At 31.3% G+C, this 21,058-nt stretch overlaps 1 protein-coding gene across 2 annotated transcripts; it reads right to left on the reverse strand.

The window, feature by feature from the left end:
* Positions 1-1,369: 1,369 nt before the first annotated feature.
* On the reverse strand, positions 1,370-9,062 carry LOC108483108 (transmembrane 9 superfamily member 4-like). 2 transcript variants are annotated; one of them, XM_017786322.2, is made up of 8 exons: positions 8,917-9,061; positions 8,689-8,803; positions 8,538-8,578; positions 7,855-8,440; positions 7,620-7,757; positions 7,306-7,462; positions 5,459-5,943; positions 1,370-1,969 (listed from the first exon to the last, which is right to left on the reverse strand). In XM_017786322.2, the coding sequence occupies exons 1-8, from the start codon at positions 8,951-8,953 to the stop codon at positions 1,750-1,752; spliced, it is 1,779 nt and encodes a 592-aa protein (XP_017641811.1). In that variant the 5' UTR covers positions 8,954-9,061; the 3' UTR covers positions 1,370-1,749. The 2 variants fall into 2 exon arrangements, with proteins under 2 accessions (XP_017641811.1, XP_017641810.1); XM_017786321.2 differs by having other exon boundaries at positions 8,689-9,062.
* Positions 9,063-21,058: the final 11,996 nt, after the last annotated feature.

Here is a 21,058-nt window from a genome sequence, read left to right on the forward strand (position 1 = left end):
AACTCGATTGTGGGTTTGGGTATTCAAAACCATAGAAATGTTTTACTGAAGGATTGGTACACCGAGTCTCCGCGTTGATCCTGTAAGTCTTTTGACTATTTTTACTGAAATATTATTGAGACTACTTTAGGTAGTAAAAACTATACAGAAAAATTTTTAGTTAGAGTAAACTTCGAACGGTGAATTATGAAAATGAACTCTAAAATAATACTGCTCATAAAACATCTATAATAAACATTGGAATAATAACTGACTAGCATAAAAAGTTTAACACAGATAAAAGCGCGAGTGTATAATGAGCACTAGAGGTACTCGTGGTAGAGGCCGCGGCAAAGGCCGTGGAGGTGCTCGAGCTGGGTCTTCGTCTTTTGGACACCAGTCTAATAAGGAACTTAGAGAAGCACCAGCTTCACCAATGGCTGAGACAGGGTCTCAGAATCGAGCAGCTAGGGACGACGCACTGTCCCAAGCAATGTTGAGGATTCTGGAAAAGGTCGATGGGCCTAAAACTGGTAATGTGGACCGTGGGTCAGTTACAGAATGACTTAGGTCTAATGGGGCGGAGATATTCAGGGGTATTTTTGGAGTTTCCCCTAATGTGGCTGAATATTAGATAGAGGCCACAGAAAGGATTGTGGATGATCTTGACTATACCCCTAATCAGAAGCTAAAAGGTGTAGTATCTCTTCTGAGAGACGAAGCTTACTAGTGGTGAATTACCGTCAAAGAGGGCACTCAAGCCGATCGTTTGACCTGGGAGTTTTTCAAGACTATTTTCCAAGCTAAATATATGGGTGCCAACTATGTGGATACCTGTAGAAAGGAATTTCTGAACTTAACTCAAAGAGATAGGACAGTGGCTAAATATGAGGCCGAATTTTTACGATTGAGCCGCTATGCACGTAGGACAGTGGCAACAGAATACGAGCGGTGTGTTTGATTTGAGGATGGCCTCAAGGATGGTCCAAGAGTTTTGATAGCTCTTTTGAAGGAGCGGGATTTTGTAGCACTGGTTGACAAGGCAAAAATCACCGAGGATGTGATGCGCGCTGAGCTCTAGAATAGAGAGAAAGTTAAAGGTAAGAAGGATGCTGAGCCCTCAAATTTTTTTCAGAGGTTTAAGAAAAAGCCTAGAGCCAATGGACCAATCAAAGTTAGAGCCCCTGCGCTACTACTACTGGACCGTAATTCTGTCTAATTGTGAAAAACGCCATTAGGACGAGTGTTGGAGGAAGTTGTAAGAGAGGCAACCAATGCAGCTTCTGATTGGTAGGCAACACAGTTCAAGAATGTCAAACAAAAGGATTTCCAAATTCCATCCATTATATGTATATATATATATAGAGAGAGAGAGAGGGAGAGAGATGTATTGTTGAATTTAGAGCTAAGAAACCATAACACAGCTATTCGCAAAGCATCCTGATCAACATGATTCTCACCCAACAGAAAAAACCCATAAACAAGAAATTCTCATTTTTATAGTTTTTACAATTTTCAATTGGCATCCTCTGGCAGTCCTAAAGAAACAAGGTTTAGATGATTCATATTTCATATTACACTGCAATAATAGCTCTACCGCATCCACATATGCCGCTACCATAGCTGGTCTGAAGCAGTTTCTCCCAATCTGCTCCTGTAATATGAAAGACGCTGGCAATCATCATAAAATCTTCCAAACTACTCAATTGCTTCCCATTGGATATATACATCATACGCCCACTTGCTGTAATAGGGAATACTATCCAATTTCTATTCACATTTGATAGAGCGGTAAATGTGACGAACAAAGAACAGAGATGCACGGAAGCCTATAGCCCCAAGCATCAGGAAGAAGCCATAGCAAATGCAAGCCATGTAGCCAAAGAAGAATGAGGTTTGCATGAAGCCTGACATGTCTGATCGTGCATTGTAATAATATAAACAGTAGGCATATATGAACAACCCGGTAGACCCACCACAAAGGAAGGACCTAACAGAACAAAGAGAATATCATTTAAACATCAGCTGATTATCGAAAAAGAGTCTAGATGCTATCTAAATGTCAATTATAAAAATAATTCATATAAATAATTCTACAAATGATTCAAGACTGACTGAAAATGTTAGCAACTTTATGTCTGATGACATTTCACAGGTATTCGCAGCCTCATACTAAATTTGAGTGAAAGTTTTATCAATGGAAGTGGAAATCTAGGCAATTTTATATGGCTTGCAGCTTCACAAGTCTGAAGCAGCAGCTATCGAGGAGAAATAAAGTTATAAGTTAAACAGAAAAAGGCATTATGTGGCAAAGATTCATGCAAATGCCTTATAATTAGGCATTCAGATTTGGCCTTATCTAAAATGCATAAATGAGAATGGGAATCAGAATTTTGAGCCAGTATCCTGTAAGCTGATAAAGTGCCAAGTATATCATGTTGACCACCTAGAGCCATGACTAAGACTAGAAAATCATCATGATATTATCATGCCATACACAGACAGGGTAAAAGCATCCACAGGGACAAGAATAACCAGAACACAATAAACAGTTATAATGAATCACCTCAAAAAGAATAAGAGCATTTGTACAATCTCCAAGATGAAGACAAACCACTGTAATATAATAGGAAGCTCCTTAGCAGCAGAACTCTAGAATCACACAGCTCCATATTGTATCGGTGTAACCCAAGCGGAATTCTTGTTTTTTTCTTTTCTCTTTTCCCTTTTTCCATTGGTTCTTTGTTTTCAGACTATCTAAAGACTAGTTGACATTTAATATACTAATGATACATTTGGTTACTAGTGTAATACCATGAAGAAAAAACTTACTTAACACATGTTATAAAATAGTTAGACATAAAATAGAGAATAATTAGTACAAATTTAAACATACAATTAGAAAGATGGGTAAAAACTCTTGTAAAGAAATAGACCCCTTCAAAATAAGCATAAAATTTCCTTCTCTTTGCCACAAATAAGTCATGTAAGTGGTTAAAAGTTACCAATTGTGATAAATTTATAGCCAATAACTAAAACATGTGGTGAAAATACTCCAACCATATGTAGCATAAAGGTACATTTGGACAACAAAAAGTAATTGAATGAATACGTAATTACTAGAGCAGTAATTACACTTTCTGTAATTACAAGGATTCTAATTTCATAGATGTGTTTGAATGACAGAATGCAAATATCTTGCAATTTCCTATGTCATGTTTGGTAGAATAAATTGTAACTACACAACTACATGATATTAAATTCTAAAAAATATTATAAAATTATCAATAATACTTGAAATATAGAAATTCTTTTAATGAGTAATAAAATCTAAAATCAGATCTTATGTAGTCCAAAAAAGTATTCAGCGATATGATTACTAATAAAATTAAGAAGAAAATAAACATCATATGCAAATTTATCTAATTACTTTCAGATTTCATATTTGTTAGGTTATTCTCTCTAACATTAACCATATACTCTTTGCTATCATCGATCGGTCCTTGACAAAGTATAAATTTAATAATAAATACTATATAATTTAGTTTTATTTTTTGAAAGCAAGCATTTAAAACTTAAATAAACTATGAGCATGCTCGGAAAGTCATAAAGTAATTAGATTTGAGTATAATTGTTTGTAATTGCTTGCTAATTACTTCGATTCTCACCATCTCCCTAAAAATTTGAGAGAGTAATTAGAGTGCTCCAATAACACTCTGATTCAATGGAACCCACTAACGACAGTGGTTGTCCAAACATGCCACATAACATGCAAAATTCACAAATTACATTATTTTTTAACTTCTCAAACTCATAATTCAAAACAACTATCGCAAGCTAATAAAAATTATTTATTCGCTACACTTGGCCAAGTATCATAAGATCACACATAAATGCTTTTACATCACATTATTTTCCCTCCCAACTCTATAACGATGATTACCTTTTAAGCTCAGAAATCAGAACAGAGTTATACTTCAGGACAATAAACCCAATCTAAATTCTACAAACTCCCTAGTGGAGGTATTCAAGAATCATATAAGTTGAATCACATCAAGCAGCAGTCATATCTTTAAATGAAAATTTTAAGCTGCTAATAAAACTTGGTCACCTGAGTGCTGAATCAGTTACTAAAATAAAATAGGCTAAAATGCTAAAATAGCTTTGTATCTTTGCAAAATGATAAAAATAAGCCCTTATTCTTCTATTGTATTCAACTGAACTTTCTAATTCCTATTTTTGTTTAATTAAACAATTATGTTTATGAAAACCATTAAAACTCCAATAATTCTACCTCAGAAGTATCTGTGTGAGTGTTATCATAGTCACAATAGTGTCATCAATGCTTAAACGCCATGTCGTGCTAGCGTACATAGCATTACATATTAGTTAGAGCCCTTATTTGGCAACTATGTGCAATATAGACATCAATGGACTGGGCGAATTCAGGCCCAGTTAGCTTTGGGAAAACCTTGCCCGAGGCAGATCTAATTGGCCGGTTTTCTTTTGAATAAAAACATAAGAAATTAATATTTCAAAATATACTCTAGATTTGACCAACATAAAACGAAGAATGTAATGCAGAATATTGTGTTGGATGTAATGGATGTCTTGGAGAAGCAAGAAAAATAAATATCTCTGCAAGATCAGGGAAGAAGGGAGGGAAGGAGAGAGGGTGAGTGAATGTGTGTTTTCACAATGCACCTGAAAAGAGGAGGTTTCTAGGGCATATTTTTATATAAAGTATATTAGATTTTTATCCCTTCCAAATTAAGCTTCGAACAAGTGTTTGTTTACCTTAGAAAAAATAAATCCATCTAACATGAATTCCCCAACCCAAAGATTTCTAATCCAGAATTTGGCTCAAGAAATCCTCCTGCTAGCTACTGATTATATACTTCCAGATTGAATTTATTGGCTTATGACTTTTTCAAGAAAAAAGTAATTAAAAATCATACTAAAAAAACATGAATCTGGTTCAGGAAAGTTTTTAAAGAAAAAATAACCAACTTAAAGAAAAATATTTTCTTCTGACACTCTTATAAAACGTCATCCTAAGATTGCCGGCTCTACATGTATCTCCAAAACGCTTCTCAACCACCGAGTAGAAACAATAGCAGCATTTAGATTTACACATGGGTCACTTATATTTTCTTCGGAAGAGAAAAATGGAGTGTGATTCAGAATTCTAGAAGAGAAAACGCCAATTATGACATGGTTATCAGTTATCACCCACCAACCAATATACCACAAGAATGTAAGCATATTAAAACTGAAAGAAAAACATACCAAACATGTGCTAAAAGACAAAAAAAAATTACTTGAGCACCAAATAATAATATTAATATGAGAATTTTTAAAATATTTTCCATTGAACCAATCATCTATATGTTCTTGTACGATGTTTGTGCCTACTTGCAAATGCATGTGTTTCACTGTTTCTTTATATATGCAAATCAGAAAGCTAAAAACAGCATACCTCCACCACCACTCATGGTCTTCAGCAGCAAGTTGAAAATAAGTCATAGCCACGGTGACAAAAGCAGTGACAATCAAGAGAATGATAAAAACAATAAACAGGATGCTGTATATGGTGTAGATCCTATGTCCCCACACACTGGAAAATATGTAGTAAAGTTCAATATAGATGGCACTGAATGGCAAGAACCCTGCCATTGCCATCTGAGGAAGAGTTTGTCGGTACCAAGGCAATGGCGGGATCTCTCTAGGATATTTTGTAGTGCGGCAAGGTGCTTGAAACTCTGCCTTGGTATTCTTTCCAGCAATACCTCCTAATATTAATAAAGGAGATGTGACCAGAGCCCATATGAGAAAAATAACCACAATGGTTCCAAATGGCAATGCTGCAGTGGCCTTATAAGCAATTGCGACAGTGTTAAGAAAGCAAAATGTAACAAAAAGAGGCCCACAGAACAAGCTTCCGGTCAGTAGTAAGTTTCTAACCTGTCATTGAAAAGGATAGAAATAGATATTACATCTGATTGAAAAGATATTTACATATAATAAGTAAGACATTTTCATTTTTGTTACCATTCTAAAATTAGGAGGCTAGCATGTTTGCGTTCCAAGTTCCTACTTTCTATCTTTTAGATTCAGCAGGAAAGAGAGGACAGGATTAAGATAAAGGAATTGTTCAGTTTCCATTGCATGAGCTTAGATTAGGAAAATAGCAACCATAAAATCAGCTTCAAGAAAGAGATTTATAAGACTCAAATATAATGTGGCATTTCAAATTTTGAAATACAATAGCAATTAAGGAACTAGAATTCATTCAATGTTAACAAAAAAAGTATAATTTTAGCTTGACATCTATGATTATCAGCTGAAATTTCTATGTACCAATTTCATCTCATGTTTTTCAGTTCTAATTTTCTCAGGAAGGATGCTCATTATAGTAACAAATCATTCAGAGGCAATCTTCTCTGTTTCCAGTTTTTCTTAAAAACCGAAAATTGAGGGAGCATAAAATGTTCTCATTGGCAAACACTAACTACTGGAATTCACAAATTATGCCATCTTGTAAACACTTCCGATTAAGTATATTCTCACTCCATATGCAAAAATACTTGGATTTTATAGCATAGTTATATGCCTTGAAGACCATAAGGCAACATGAATAGTTAAAACCCACAGACAGACATGAACTGGTTGAATGAAACAAGTCAATGGGTCAGCTATTGAGATGTCAATCAACTGAGCAAATTCATATGTATAAATTATTTCAACCATAAAACTCAATCTGCCATGTGCTGTCAATAAAATGGTCAGGCTTAAAGATGATAATGAAACTATTCTATCAAATCAAGCTATTAGGTTTTTGAACAAAGGTCCTACTCTAGGTCAATAAATTTCTCTTCTCATATGGTAAAAGATATAATTTGGACAAGTGTTATGGAAAAGAATCAGTGCTATAAAAAGTTAAAATCCTTTCTGATAACATGCGCAAATATCGTGGCCTCCTATCAGAATGTATGGAAGAAAAACTGGTCAATTCTCCAACTGAACCTCATATATATTTGACATTTCCAACCTTTTCTGGTTCATTCTTTTCTTTTTTCTTTTCCGAAGCCTTTCTGCTTTTATGTCATATCTTTGGTTTGTCCCTCAATATTCTTAGCTTCTTCATAATGGCTTACATTTTTTTAGTTGGTTTGACCAGCAGAGCCAATTTATTTTTAGCAAAAAGGATGATGATTATAAACTAGAAAAGGAGACCTCAAAATGTAAAATATCATCTCTTTCTCTAATACCAAAATAATAATAATTTATAGATAGGCAACAGGAAAAGAGACAAGTATTGCATACCCAATTTGTTCCTTCAAGTTGGCAATAGAAAGAGGCAGCAGTGTAGCCAGCAATTCCAGATGTAAGGGCATAAATGACAACCAGAGCAGTGAATAAGGCTCCTCGATTATATGGATAAAAGACCCCAACAAGAGCGAGTATAAATATAAAACTTGTACTGGAAAGCATGCAAATAAATATAGTCAACAGATTGCTCAGAAACAATAGCCCAAAAGTAACTTTTAATGGAAGGCCAAATTTAACTAAACCATTGACTCCCTTTTCTATGTCTTTTGTTAGGAGAATAACTGTTAACTAGGATGGATGGTACTCACAGAGTAAAGAGCTGAGTGCCAGAACCAAGAGCCGCTGAAAACAAAGACTTGTGCTTTGGGTACCTGAACACATCACCATGAATGTACTTCCACCCAGTCTCCTCTTGGTCATCTGCAGATTCTTCATCATGTGCATACCTGTTAAATAAGTAAAGCAAGAAGTGAAAAGTGAAACCAAGTAATTTGTATTAAATATGGATTTTTGATGTATGGAGCAGAAGGAAATAATTCTTACTTAACAAAATCATTCTTCAGAACTCGCATTAGAATGGTAGCAAGGAAACCAGTCAGTAACAGAACGGTTACACAAGAATTGATGATTGAGAACCAATGGATTTCCAAGTGGTGTGGCATCGAAGAAGACTCTGAGTATTTGTCCATCCGCTTCTCGAAGGGAGTCTCAGTTTCCTTCCATTTGACAGTGTACATGAAATCAACATTTACAGGTTCATCTTGCGTGAGGTCCACAAGGGCGTTGGGATCAGATCGAACAGTAATCTCAATCACGCGATCCTTATTGTAAAGGATTTCGAATATCAGATGCTTAAAGAGATAATACTTATACTCGCTTGGATCAGCCTTGCCTTCCTTATCAACTTTCCCTAAGAAGCCCCAAATGGGAAGGTCGTCGTAATACATTTGGAAGTAATAGTCTTTAGAAACGGCCGTTCTGAACTTGGCAACTTCTTCCTTTGTCAGCTTCCTTTTGCAAGCAACTTCAGCCTCCTTGTTACCCAAAAAGTCAAGTCTGTAAGGAGCACTCACTAGCCGATCGCCATTCAAGACTTCACCTAAAGCTTCCTTCTTCTCCTTCACGGGAGCTGCAATGCAAAACCCTCAATTTCTTTTTATATAATTTTACTTTGTGGGAAATCTAAAGAAATTTATATTCTAAGGATTATATAGACACTCACAAACCTGAGGAACAAAACGGAAAATCGAAAAAACGGTATGTCTCACTGTCAATTAAAGGAAGCAAAAAAAAAAAAAAACAAACAATGTTAGCCGAAATCTTTCAAATTTCATAAAATTTCCAAGTTCATCAGAATTAAATCACGAAAAATCAGACCTGGGATTGTGGAACGGACCCACTTTATTAGCATAGAGAGGAACTTCATCTCCAGCTGTGTAACGATGATCAGAAGCACTGGATCTGACCTGCGCTACGCCGCATACGACCACGACTGTCAAGGCAAGCAAACACGCCCTTATTCTCTCCATTGACGACTGCAGCAGATGCAGAGGTATCTAAAAAAAGAAAAAAACTTTATGCTAAACCAGTTCAAAGCGACGATACCAATAGCAGTCGGCAAATAGCATTGATTTTGATTCATCAAATCCAAAAGCCAAAAACCAAGCGCTTCGAGTAGCGTGAAGCACTTCAAACCTCTTTTGGTAAGGTGTGTTTTCTATTCCTTTTCGGATAAATTTTTTTTAAAAAGTACTTTTCTTTTAAAAGTACCGAACAATACATATAGGGTAATTTTTTAATTTTTTAATTTTTAGGATAAGCTTTTAGAGATGAAAAAAAGTAAATTTTAGATTTTTCAGTTAAAAAATATTTTTGGTTGTTATTTTATTTTTTAACCTTATTTTTGATTTAAAATGTGTTTGATATTATTATTTTATATTCTCTTTTTAGTTATTTAATATAAGTTTACAAATGTGTTAAAAGTATTAATTAAAAATAAAAATATTTTTAAAATAATACAATTGTGTCAATATCTAATTATAAATATTTAATTGTTATATTTAAATATTTAAATATAGTTTATATATTCTAATTAAATTTAATAAATAATTAATATTAATTACTTAGAAATATTTAAAATTAATATTATATATTAAAATATTAACAATAAGTTATAATAAATTATTTTTTATATTTTTGTTAAAATATCATAATATTAACTAATTTGAACATTATTTAAATACATATTTGTTACTTTATAATATCATGTCTAAAATGAACATTTTACTTCTCAAAAATATTTTTTGACAACAATATCAAACACTTAAATTTTTCCAAAGCACTTCTCAAAAGTACTTCTCAAAAGTATTTTTCCACAGCACTTTTTAAAAGCATTTTTTAAAAGCATTGCCAAACTGGCCCTAAGCCTTCATTTGGGGCAGCGGTGCGGAGAGATACTGTGCATTTAGCTTACTTTTTATCTCGTCATTATTATTTTTATACTAATTACAGGTGCTCATTTAAACTCACCCTAAGAGGACGGATAATGACTACCCAAACATTACGATTAAACTGACTCACACCATCTTTGGTTGGATTGGGAATGCAATATTCCCTTATTCATTTAATGATAAATTATTTTTTATTTGTTTGAAAGTAATATTTTTCATGGCAGTCTTCCCTAATAATTATTTTTTGACATTATCAAAAATATTATTTTATACAACATTTAATAATAAAAGAAATTAATTTTCATATTAGTCCTATAAAATTTAGACTTAAAAATATAAAAATAAAATATTTTAATATAAAATAATTATATTAAAAAATTATTAAATTATATATTTTTATTTTATTAAATTATATTAAAATATGATTAAATTATTTATTATTTTATTAAATTATTTTAATAATTATCCCATTAAAATTTAATAACAATGATCATTTACCTAAAAAATCTGCTAAAAGTACTTTGATCAATTTTTTTCTTTATGTTATTATAACATCATTCCATTCACAGTTCTATTCTATTTTTTCAACCAAATAATTGAATTATTGATTACGATTCTATTTCATTACAAAGAAACCAAATCTAGTGTCGGTTTATTTATGATATTTTCAAAATATGATGATTATTATTATGTGTAATGCAATGTTAATATATTATTTGTATATATTATTTATTAAAATTTCAGTTAATTTATTAATCAAAATTTTAAAATTCATATAGGATTTAAAATTATTCAAATGAAAAATATGATTAAATTTACAAGGTAATTATAATAAAGGATTAGTAATTGAATTGGTTTAAATATGTCAAAAGTTTTATACTCTTTAAAATTTAAAATTTAGTTCTTATACTTTAATTATGAAACATTGAGTCACTGTACTTTTTTTATTTAAAATTTTGGTCTCTTCATCTAATTTTATCATTAAAGGTAACGTGTCAAAGGTAAAAAAAACATTCTTAGATTTACGCTTTTGTCAATTTGATCATTATCCTTTAAAAGTATATAATTATTTTTAAAAAATTAAATAAAAATAAAATATTTTTAAAATAAAAATTATAAAAATATAAAAATTCTAAAAATGCAATGTTATCTAACCTGAATTCGACTAGCCAATCGAACTGGGAACCAACTAGGTAATCGGTCTAGTGAGTGGTAATTTGCAAACTAGTATAGTCTAGTTGAACTGAGTTAAAAAATCGGTTCGATTTTGAACTAGCCTGGCCAATTGGTTTTAGAACAACCAACCCAACTAGTTCAAAGCAAATAAATTATTAAAAATTAAAATTAAAAATTATACAAATCAGTTCAACTAGTTTTTTTTTGCTCGATTCAACCAGTCCATCTTGATTCACGGGTTAACCAATCTGTACTTTTTAGATAACATTAAATTTTAGAATTTTTATATTTTTAAAAAATATTTTTATTATTTTTAAATTTTAAAGATTTTTACTTTTCATATTTTTAATTTTTAAAAATTATATTTTTTAATTTTTATTTTTTATTTAAAATATGAAAAATATAATTTTTAAAATTTTATGTACTTTTAAAATGTAATAGTCAAATTGACAAAAAGAAACTGTAAATATTGACAACAAAAAAGTTATTTTACCTCGACATTGTTAACATTAATGACAAAATTAAATGGATGGATCAAGATTTTAAATTAAAAAATACAGGACTCAATATCTTAAAATTAAGATATAAGGACTAAATTTTAAATTTTGGAAGAGTACATGGACCTTTGGCATATTTAAATCAATGGAATTTAACCAAACAAATTTATTGTTATTTTTAGCTTAGGATTAAAATTTCAAATTTTGAAAAATATAAAGACTAAAATTAACCAATTCTAAAAGTATAAGAACTTAAGTTTAACAAATAAAAATATAAGAACCAAATCTATAACTTTTATAATGTACAAAACTACTAACAAAATTTAACCGAAATTAAAAATTAAAGACTCTTGAAGGAGTTCTTCTACTCTTTAAAAACAACTTTGTGGTAAGGTTCCACAATATTAGCAAAGTTATTACCTATATAAATAGAAAGAATATCAAATTTTTAGAAAATGAGAGATTTGTTTAAAGATAATATAAAATAAATAATGAAATGTAATGTTTGAAATTAATAATAACAATAAAATACATTTAAAATTTGATAAAAATTTTAATTTAAATTGTGAGTAAACGGAAATTTAAATAGGTAAATACATCAAATTAAAATTATTAAATGTATTCTAATTGTTTATCATAAAATTGTCATTTCTCTTAAGTTGGTATCTAGTTTACTTCGATGACTATTCAATGAACGATATAATCAATATATACAAATAAAGTGGGTGAAATAATTTATGTAATAACATTTAAATATATAAATATAGATATATATATATATATATATATATGTAAGCTTCAGTGGTAAAAAAATTCAATGATATTAGTCGCATGGTTTAAAATCTCAACATTTACAATTTTTTTTATCTTTGTCTTTTAAAAATAAGGAAAAAGAAAAAATATTCTCATAATAATATAATTAATTTTAAATATATAAAACTACTTTAGTAATTTCCTTAATCGAGTTAGTGTCGAGTTGACTCGTGACATCAACTCAACCACACACTTAAATAATAGTATAGATAATTTATTTTAAATATATAAGGTTATTTTAATATTTTTAAACTGAATTAGTATTGAGTTAATTTGCGACATTAACTCAATTAAACACTTAAATAATAATATAGATATAATTAAAACAAATATAAATTTTTGTACAGTGAAAATTTAATCTATGCTTAATAGTTGTTCATATAAAAAGCGAAAGAAGATAAAAAGGAGAAAAGGTTTTGGCTTTAAAATATCTTTTAGTCTCCATATTTTTCATATATTTAAAATTTAGTACTTTTACTTTTATTTTTAAAAATTAGTTTTTTAATTTTTCAAATTTTAAAATTTAGGTTAAGTTGTTAACACCATTAAAATTATTTTGTTAAATTTGATGGTGGGGCCTTTTGATATTAAAACAAATTCTCAATTGATAGTCATTTAACAAAAAAAAATAATGTTATAATAAACTTGAATTTAATAGAAGAATTTTAACAATGTTGACAATTAAATTTACATTTTTAAATAAAAAATAAAAGGTTAAATTCTTTAAAATAAAAGTAACAAAATTAAATTTCAAATGTACAAAAATACAATGATTCAGAGGATATTTTAACTTTAAATAAATAATATATTAGGTATGAAAGTGGGTGGTCTCTAGAAATATTAAAAAGGAAGAATAGTGGTAAACATAAAAATAAAAAATAAAAGTATTCTTATCGCGATTTTTTTTTTGCGTGCGTAAAAGGATAGGTTCAATTGCAAGATAAATATGAAAATAGAAAGGATTCTGAAAAAATAAGTAGTTATACATTTTTTACTTGTGAAATATGAGTTAGTTCTTTGAATTTCTCATTAGTTTAAATGATTTTTGTCCTATTATAAAAAAAAAATTATCACGCTCATTCAATATCAAGAGTAACTATAATGCCTTAACACCAAACTCAAACGATAAATATAAATGTAGGACGCCACATTTCTTATAGAAACAACTCAAACAAACATGAGCTTATCACTGAAACCAAATTAAGTGAGCATGGCATATTAGTTATCAAGTAAGTGAAATATTAAAAGCATAAGTCAAATGTCAATAGTGCCTATTTTATTCAAAAGTGACTCGAAGATGTTCGTGGCTTAAATCGAATCTCGAAAAGTGAAATCAACACAAAACAGGAATGTAAGGAGATGCCACTATCGAGTGCTAATACCTAAGCATACCAGTATCGATACCCCACCACTAGGTATTAATACCCAAAGCTTGGTATCAAATTGGGTATTAGTACCCAAGCCAAAGGTACCATACCTTAGGCACTTGAATCGACATTTGGCCCTTTGCAAGTCGAGTACCGTCACTCTCACCCTAGGTACTGACTGAACCCTAGGAGTAGAAGGTTTATTTTCCTCACTATAAACACTTTCAACACTTGCCAAAACATCCTTTAACAACTAATTTTGTAAAGCATGCATATTTCGACTTAAAAGCCATTCTTGCTACATTATAAATCATGAACCAACATCTATCAAAACTTCAAAACTTTCAAACACTAGAAATGTAAAGTAACCAAGACACATAGGTACATGTCATTTATTATGCAAACATAAAGAATCATTACAATTTAAGAACAATGCTGAGATTTGAGACTTCTGAATGCTGCAGACACGTGAATCAACTTCCAACAAGACTTTAAAATTGTAGTTGAGTAATGCAACTTAATAATGCTAACAAAATTGGAATTTCAAAATATAAGAATATCAAGTAAGTGAGCTTACTAACATGGCCTATCATAATTTGACATCGAATCATCATGCATCATTCTTCCGAGAAATTACTATAGCATCCCACTCCCGATCCAATCGCTGGATCCGAAACATGAGATGCCATATCTGTTGCAGAAGCAACTAAGGTTTTATTCAGATTTAAGTTACCAAACCATTAAGTTCTAAACTCATTTAAATACATTATTTAATTCAATATGGGTTATAAACTAACTTATGAATGCTCTCATGTTAACTTGATGATGAACGAAGGACTTAAAAGTAAGATAATTAAAGTAAGGGATGTGTTGTCATGACCTAAGGAACGATGTCACAACCCCGAATATAGGAGCGTAATGTCACGACACCATATTGAGTGTGTTGCAACCCAAATAATAGAATCTCAACGCCGTGACTCCAATAGGGAAACATCACGACCTTAGTAAGGGAAGTCATGACCTCAAAAATAGAAGCTTGACCTAACGTCAAATGTAGTAGTTAATTTGGCGTATTTATGAGTATAAAACATGTGATGGGATAATAATTTATAAAGATTTCAATGTACATCATTGGCGTTTTAAAATAGAGTTCAATTCGTTTGTGGATAAGTTCTAATAAATAGATTTATAAACAAATTATAATAATTCAAATCCAAGTATTAAAAGTTAAGAAGATTCTCATAAAAAGATAGTGCCTTAACAAAATAATAGATCATTATACAGACTGGTTTCAAAAATACATTTACATGCCACCCACAAAGGTTATGCATGATATAGGATAAAACAAATAGCTCACAACAGCAATAGTGCTATAGCATAATCCCTTCAACAAAAAGCTTTCCTTCAAATAGCACGCCTGAGAAGGAAAAGGTAACATGGTAAGTTCAGGCAAACTTAGTGAGTTCCAAAGGTAAATAGAAACCATACACACTATTTTTTACTATAATACCAAACCTTTTAGAAGGAGTTTCACATATTGATCATAATATGCCCAATGGTGTTCACAGAACACAGACAAACTTAATATTCCAATTTACATAACACGTGCGTAGACATTATACGCCCACTTAACATGACATAGACAACCCAACTTCGTACCAGCCACGTACCCAGAATTCAAAGTCAGAGCATATCATATAGTCTTGTTCACATACATAGTCCCTCTTAACTCTTCATATCATTTTTGTATAGAATAACATGTTTTATCGTGATCTGTCAGTCTGGTTTGCAATATAGCTACCTTACCAAAGGCATCATAAACATATCTCTCCTTCTCCATCACCACAGATTATATTTCACATATCAAAAATATTGGTACTGGCTTGAGCATGAAAGATGAGTTTTACTTCATAACACAGACGTATTGAACTCAAACTTGTAACGCCATAAACCCGACCCAATTCACCGAGCCCAGATATCGGGTGTTAGTACACATAACTTAGCAAAATTTCAAAACAGTTGATAATTACTCCTTATTTGAAACATTTTTTTATCAATTTATTTTAAGGCTCAATATTAAAGAAATAAATGTGTTTAAAAATAAAGTAAATTAATACATTAGACTAGTTACAACTTATTACAACACCAAAAGTTTGCTAAGGAAAGAATCTCAAGGCGTAATCTTACAATACACTACTATCCCAAGATTTCCACTATATGCATAATAACACTGATCGCACTTCCTTGGCGCAATCTTGGCGTAGTCTCTCTTGGAGAACTCATTCTTTCAATAATATCTAAAACATAAATATAACACTTATAAGTTATACGAACTTAGTAAGTTTGAAATTACGGGTTTAGCCTATGTGCTGCAGTAGTGCGAAAAATAAGGTGTAGATCCTAACTTATTAACTTGAATGTTTTAATAATATTTTAAATTATATAAATATGGATTAAGCTTTCTGGTTGGGCTTAGTTAAATGACTAAGTGAATGTTTTAAAGTGGCTAAGTCAAGTACGTTACTCGCCTTAACTAAATGGCATGTTTGCAAAATTGCATGGTTGACTAAATAGTTGATTATTTGGTACTGATATGAATGGTTTCTTAATGTAATGTATAATTGCTTGTATGTATAACATGTATTAATTCAAAAATAAATATTGAATGTTTGAAATCTTGTTAGGTAAAATGCCATGAAAAGTATTGAATGAAAAACTGTTATACATGCACTGGAAATATTTTCCTAAAGTGTTAATGAATGATGGTATGATAAAATTTCATCGTATTTATGGTGAAGTTGAACACTTGATATGTGAACATTATAATGTTGGCATGTAAACTATGCTACTTAAAAAAAATGTATGAAACGTGCATTTGATTGAAATATTGTATGACATATCGCATGTACATGGGTGGGATATTATGGTTGACGAAGGAGTTTTATGGAGTAATGGCAACATATTAAGTCTACATTTATATGTAGTCAGTGCACTGCACCGAGAGTACTGTGGAGACTGATGGTTCTATCGCATTTTATGTTAAATGGCAAAATATCTACAGTACGTTTATATGGTGGTTTAACCACAACGAGCTTTGCTTGTACTATTTGGAGTTTGGCAGACAAGTTATGAAGAACTTGTGGTGTGTAGTGGATAGTTAGGGCAGGAAATTATTTTTGCATTATGTTACATTCATGACTCATTCTAATGTGATATTGTTGCTATGATTGTGTTGCATTGATTCTTATGTGATTGATCTTAATCGTATGTTAAATGTACTTATTGATTAGACTCATAGTCAGCTAGTTAGATCACCCCATAATTGACAACCTTCTCAGGTAATGATCAAGACTAGGGTCAAACATTACATGCAGGCATACAACAGATATCAAACTTAGTTTACATTTTATTTAAAGTTCCCTAAATTTAATTGGTTTTTGGACTGTAAAGCTATTTGAACTGTGGTTTGGGTTTATTTCTATTTTGGGGTTTTTCATGCATGTATATTTTACATACTTTAAATTGATTTATTAATATATTCTGAAATTGGACTAAGTATGTTACATGGCTTAATAAATAATCAAATCTTTAATCAATTTCTACTGCAACTAAATTTAACGAGGTTTTTCAAAAACAATGATGAGCAATGTGTTTTTCTTAAACCATGCTAATGTTACTAACCTAACTTAATAAAGGTTGAACTATTTAATGAACATTTTCCCAAAATAACAAAGGTAACTGCGGTTTTATTTGAAAGGGAGCGCATTTGAGGTTTTCAACCTGTGATAGGGTAGACTTGTAGTTTAGGGGTTCAATGTGACCTTCATGATTCAACCATAACATTTAGGCTGGGTTGGGAGTTTACAATGGTATTGATACTTAATGATAAGTATTAATATGTTTACTTTGATAAAAAAATTCAAAAATGGCATTTTCATATCGATACCAGAATATGTTTAGGGGTCCAATGTGACCTTCATGATTTAGCCAAAATAGAATGCTACTCTCGCTAGTTTCTTTTCAAGGCGTTGATCTTACTTTTCGTTTAAGCAAAGCTAAGACGTCCATATTTTCTTTTCTCCTATAGTTTCTATCTTTAATTTGTTTCTGGTTGAACTTTACGAATTGTGTGTACATAGAGTCACCTATTAAGCTCTTTTTTGGTCATATAAACTACTCATTCTTTTCTATAGGAACTCTAACATGTTTACATATTGTTGTCACAAGATGAGGAAAGAAAATCTAACCTTCTAGCAGCTAAAGCATCGTTTCATATTCTGATGGATCCCTTCTCCAATGCATATTTATTTTTTCTGCAAAATTCCATATAGCAAAATAGCTCGAAAAGTATTGACATTAAAGACATTTAGAGTTGGTGTAATTCTAGTACAAATAAACTGCATCCACATTTTAGCTATTGAAAGCATAGTCGCTAATTTCTTTTCAAGGTGTCGGTCTTACTTTTCATTTAAGCGAAGTCAGGATGCCCGTCTTTACTTTTCTCATTTGGTTCCAATCTTTAATCTGTTTCCGATTGTGCTCTACGTACTATGTGTAGATAGAGTAGCCTATTAGGCTCTTTACCGGTCACATAAACTGCTCATTCTCTTTTATAAGATCTCTAGCTTATTTGTCTAATGTCATTACAAGATGGGGAAAGAAAATCCTAAGCTTCTAGCCGCTAACACATCGTTTCATATTTTGATGGATCCATTCTCCAATGCATATTTGATTTTTCTGTAAAATTCCATATAGCAACATAGCTCGAAAAGTATTGACATTAAGACATTCAGAGATGGTGTAATTTTAGTGCAAATAAACTGCATCCATATTTTAGCTATTGGAAGCATAATCGCTTGATTGAAGTTGGTTGGGAGTCTAGTATCTGGTCGATACTTCCACTCACTCCTATTCTCAGTTAAATATTTTAGAATGCTATCCATGTCTATGTCATTAAAATTTATCAAATCAATGTTTTTCAAGAAATCAAATTCATAGTATGGAGCATCGTAAAACTCACAAATTGCCCTTGGGGTTAATAACACATCCTTACCTCTTATTGTTACTGTTTCCCACATGAAACCATGTGTCCCTCATCCTTAAGGACAGTATAGAATTCTTGGACAATTGGAATAATAGTATTCTTTTTTGGGATTAAGCAAAAGCGCTTCCATCTATGATACCAGACTAGCAACCAAATTTCCTTACAAAGAACCATCAGTGGCAAGAATCCCCTTTTTTGAATGAATGATTTTCCTTGTGTAACAGCCCGATTTTGGGGCTAATCGAAATAGTAATTTTAGAACCACTAAACCAAGGTCGAGGAAATTATTCTAAATATTATTTTATGTATTGTAGCATGATTAGATAAGTACATGAAAATTTTGGTGAATTAATTTTAGAGATTGCTTGCCTAATTGTGAAAAAGGACTAAATCGCATAAAGTGAAAAAGTCCTATTTTGGTAGATAAGAGTGTCAATTAGCTAAAAAACCTAAGTTTGGGACCTTAAAGAGAAATTAGACCCCCTAATTCTTAGGTTGGCTGGCCATAAGGGACAAATTGATGGGAAAGTCAAAATTAGTGGTGTTTGGTCACCAATTTTGACTAGTTTGAATAAAATAAACAACAAAAGGTTTCATCTTTTTCACTCTTTCTTCTTCCACTAAAAAATTGGCTATTAGAGGGGTTTTTGAAGATTAAAAATTTCAGCTACTTTAAGCCTTCACAAGTAAGTGGTTTTCATGACTTTTCTTGATGATTTTTACATTTTTGGACCCCTTGAAACAAGAGCTTTTAAATGAGGGGACTATTTTGCAAAATGGTTGAAAGTCTAGGGTTTTTCCATGAGAGAATTTAGGTTTTTTTTTGAATTTTTATGGAAGAATATGATTCTTTGCTGAGTAATAAACAACTTTTGTGAAGGGATTTCTCATGAAAACCCTAATAAGGATTATTTTGCATAGTTGTAAAACAGATAATAAATGTGTGAAATAATGGAAATTTTGGATTGCTTCTAGCATATGAATTAATCAGCTAGGTTTATAATATGAATAAATTCGATAAAAATCGATTTTTAAGCATAGGGGTAAAATGGTCATTTTGTGAAAGTCTAGGGGCAAAATGGTCATTCTGCCAAAAATATGAATTTTGATTTTTCAAATTTATTTAGTGATTAAATGAGTGAATTTCATCATATTAGATCAAGAAAATCGAGATTTGGGCTTAAATCAAGAAAATGCGTTGTTAAAGACAAAAAGAGAAAACTAGCCGAAATTGCATTTGAGGTAAGTCCGTATGATTAAATAAGTATGATATTTATGCCATTGTTATTATACTTGAAAATCTATCTTGCCATGTTTGTGTTAAAGTTTATGTTGATGATATTGTATATGAGAAAGTGATGTCAAATGTAAATTACATTTATGTGTTGATTGAATGCTTGGAGATTTGATGGAATATGATATTCCATTGAAACGAGTAAGTTGTATGTAAATAATACATCTACATTGTTATTATATGTGTTTAAATTGATATAGCATGAATTGCTTGGTTGTGGAAATTATTATGTATGATGAATATTGAGATAGAAGAATTCTCATTTGAACCTTAAGAAACAATTCAGATATCCATGCCATGACATTCGGGTTATTTGTGTGCTAGTGTAAGACATGTCTGGGACATGCATCGACCACATTATAAGAGCCAGTGTAAGACTATGTCTGGGACATGGCATCAGCATTGAAACGAGAGCTAGTGTAACACATGTCTGGGACATGCATCGGCCTTGAGATGTAAGCCAGTGTAAGACATGTCTAGGACATGCATCGGCTACAAGATATGTCAGTGTAAGACTAGGTCTGGGACATGGCATCGGCATAGATATACGAGAGCTAGTGTAAGACCATGTCTGGGACATGGCGTCGACCTCGGTTTCGATAGATAGTGTAAGACCATGTTTGGGACATGGCATCGACTTGATGGATGAGCCAGTGTAAGACCATGTCTGGGACATGGCATCAGTATTCTACCCCACGTTTGAGGCTTATTGAATATCGGTAGTGTTTCGAATAGCTCAACGGTGAGAGTTACGGTTTATGTAACACCCCAAACCCAACCTAAACGTTATGGCCGAATCTTGCATGTCACATCGAAGTGTTTTTCGAGAATTGATCTTTTCTGTAAAAATTCGTTTTTGAATTTAAATCCTTTTATTATTATTTCACAAAAGTTCTCGTCAAAACGTCTACCTTATTAACCATCAGTGTTATATTAAATTGATTTAAAAATGCAGAAGCTTTTTAAGTCGATGAAGCTTAAAACGCGTGTTTTAAAAAATAATAATTTTTTTAAAAAACTCGTCTTTACCGAGACTAGCAACTTAAAATATATAATCCAAAGCACAATTAACAATTAAAACCCATAAACGGCCTTATTACATAAGT

Source organism: Gossypium arboreum, chromosome 7 (assembly GCF_025698485.1).
Source record: "Gossypium arboreum isolate Shixiya-1 chromosome 7, ASM2569848v2, whole genome shotgun sequence".
NCBI classification, from domain to species: Eukaryota; Viridiplantae; Streptophyta; class Magnoliopsida; order Malvales; family Malvaceae; genus Gossypium; species Gossypium arboreum.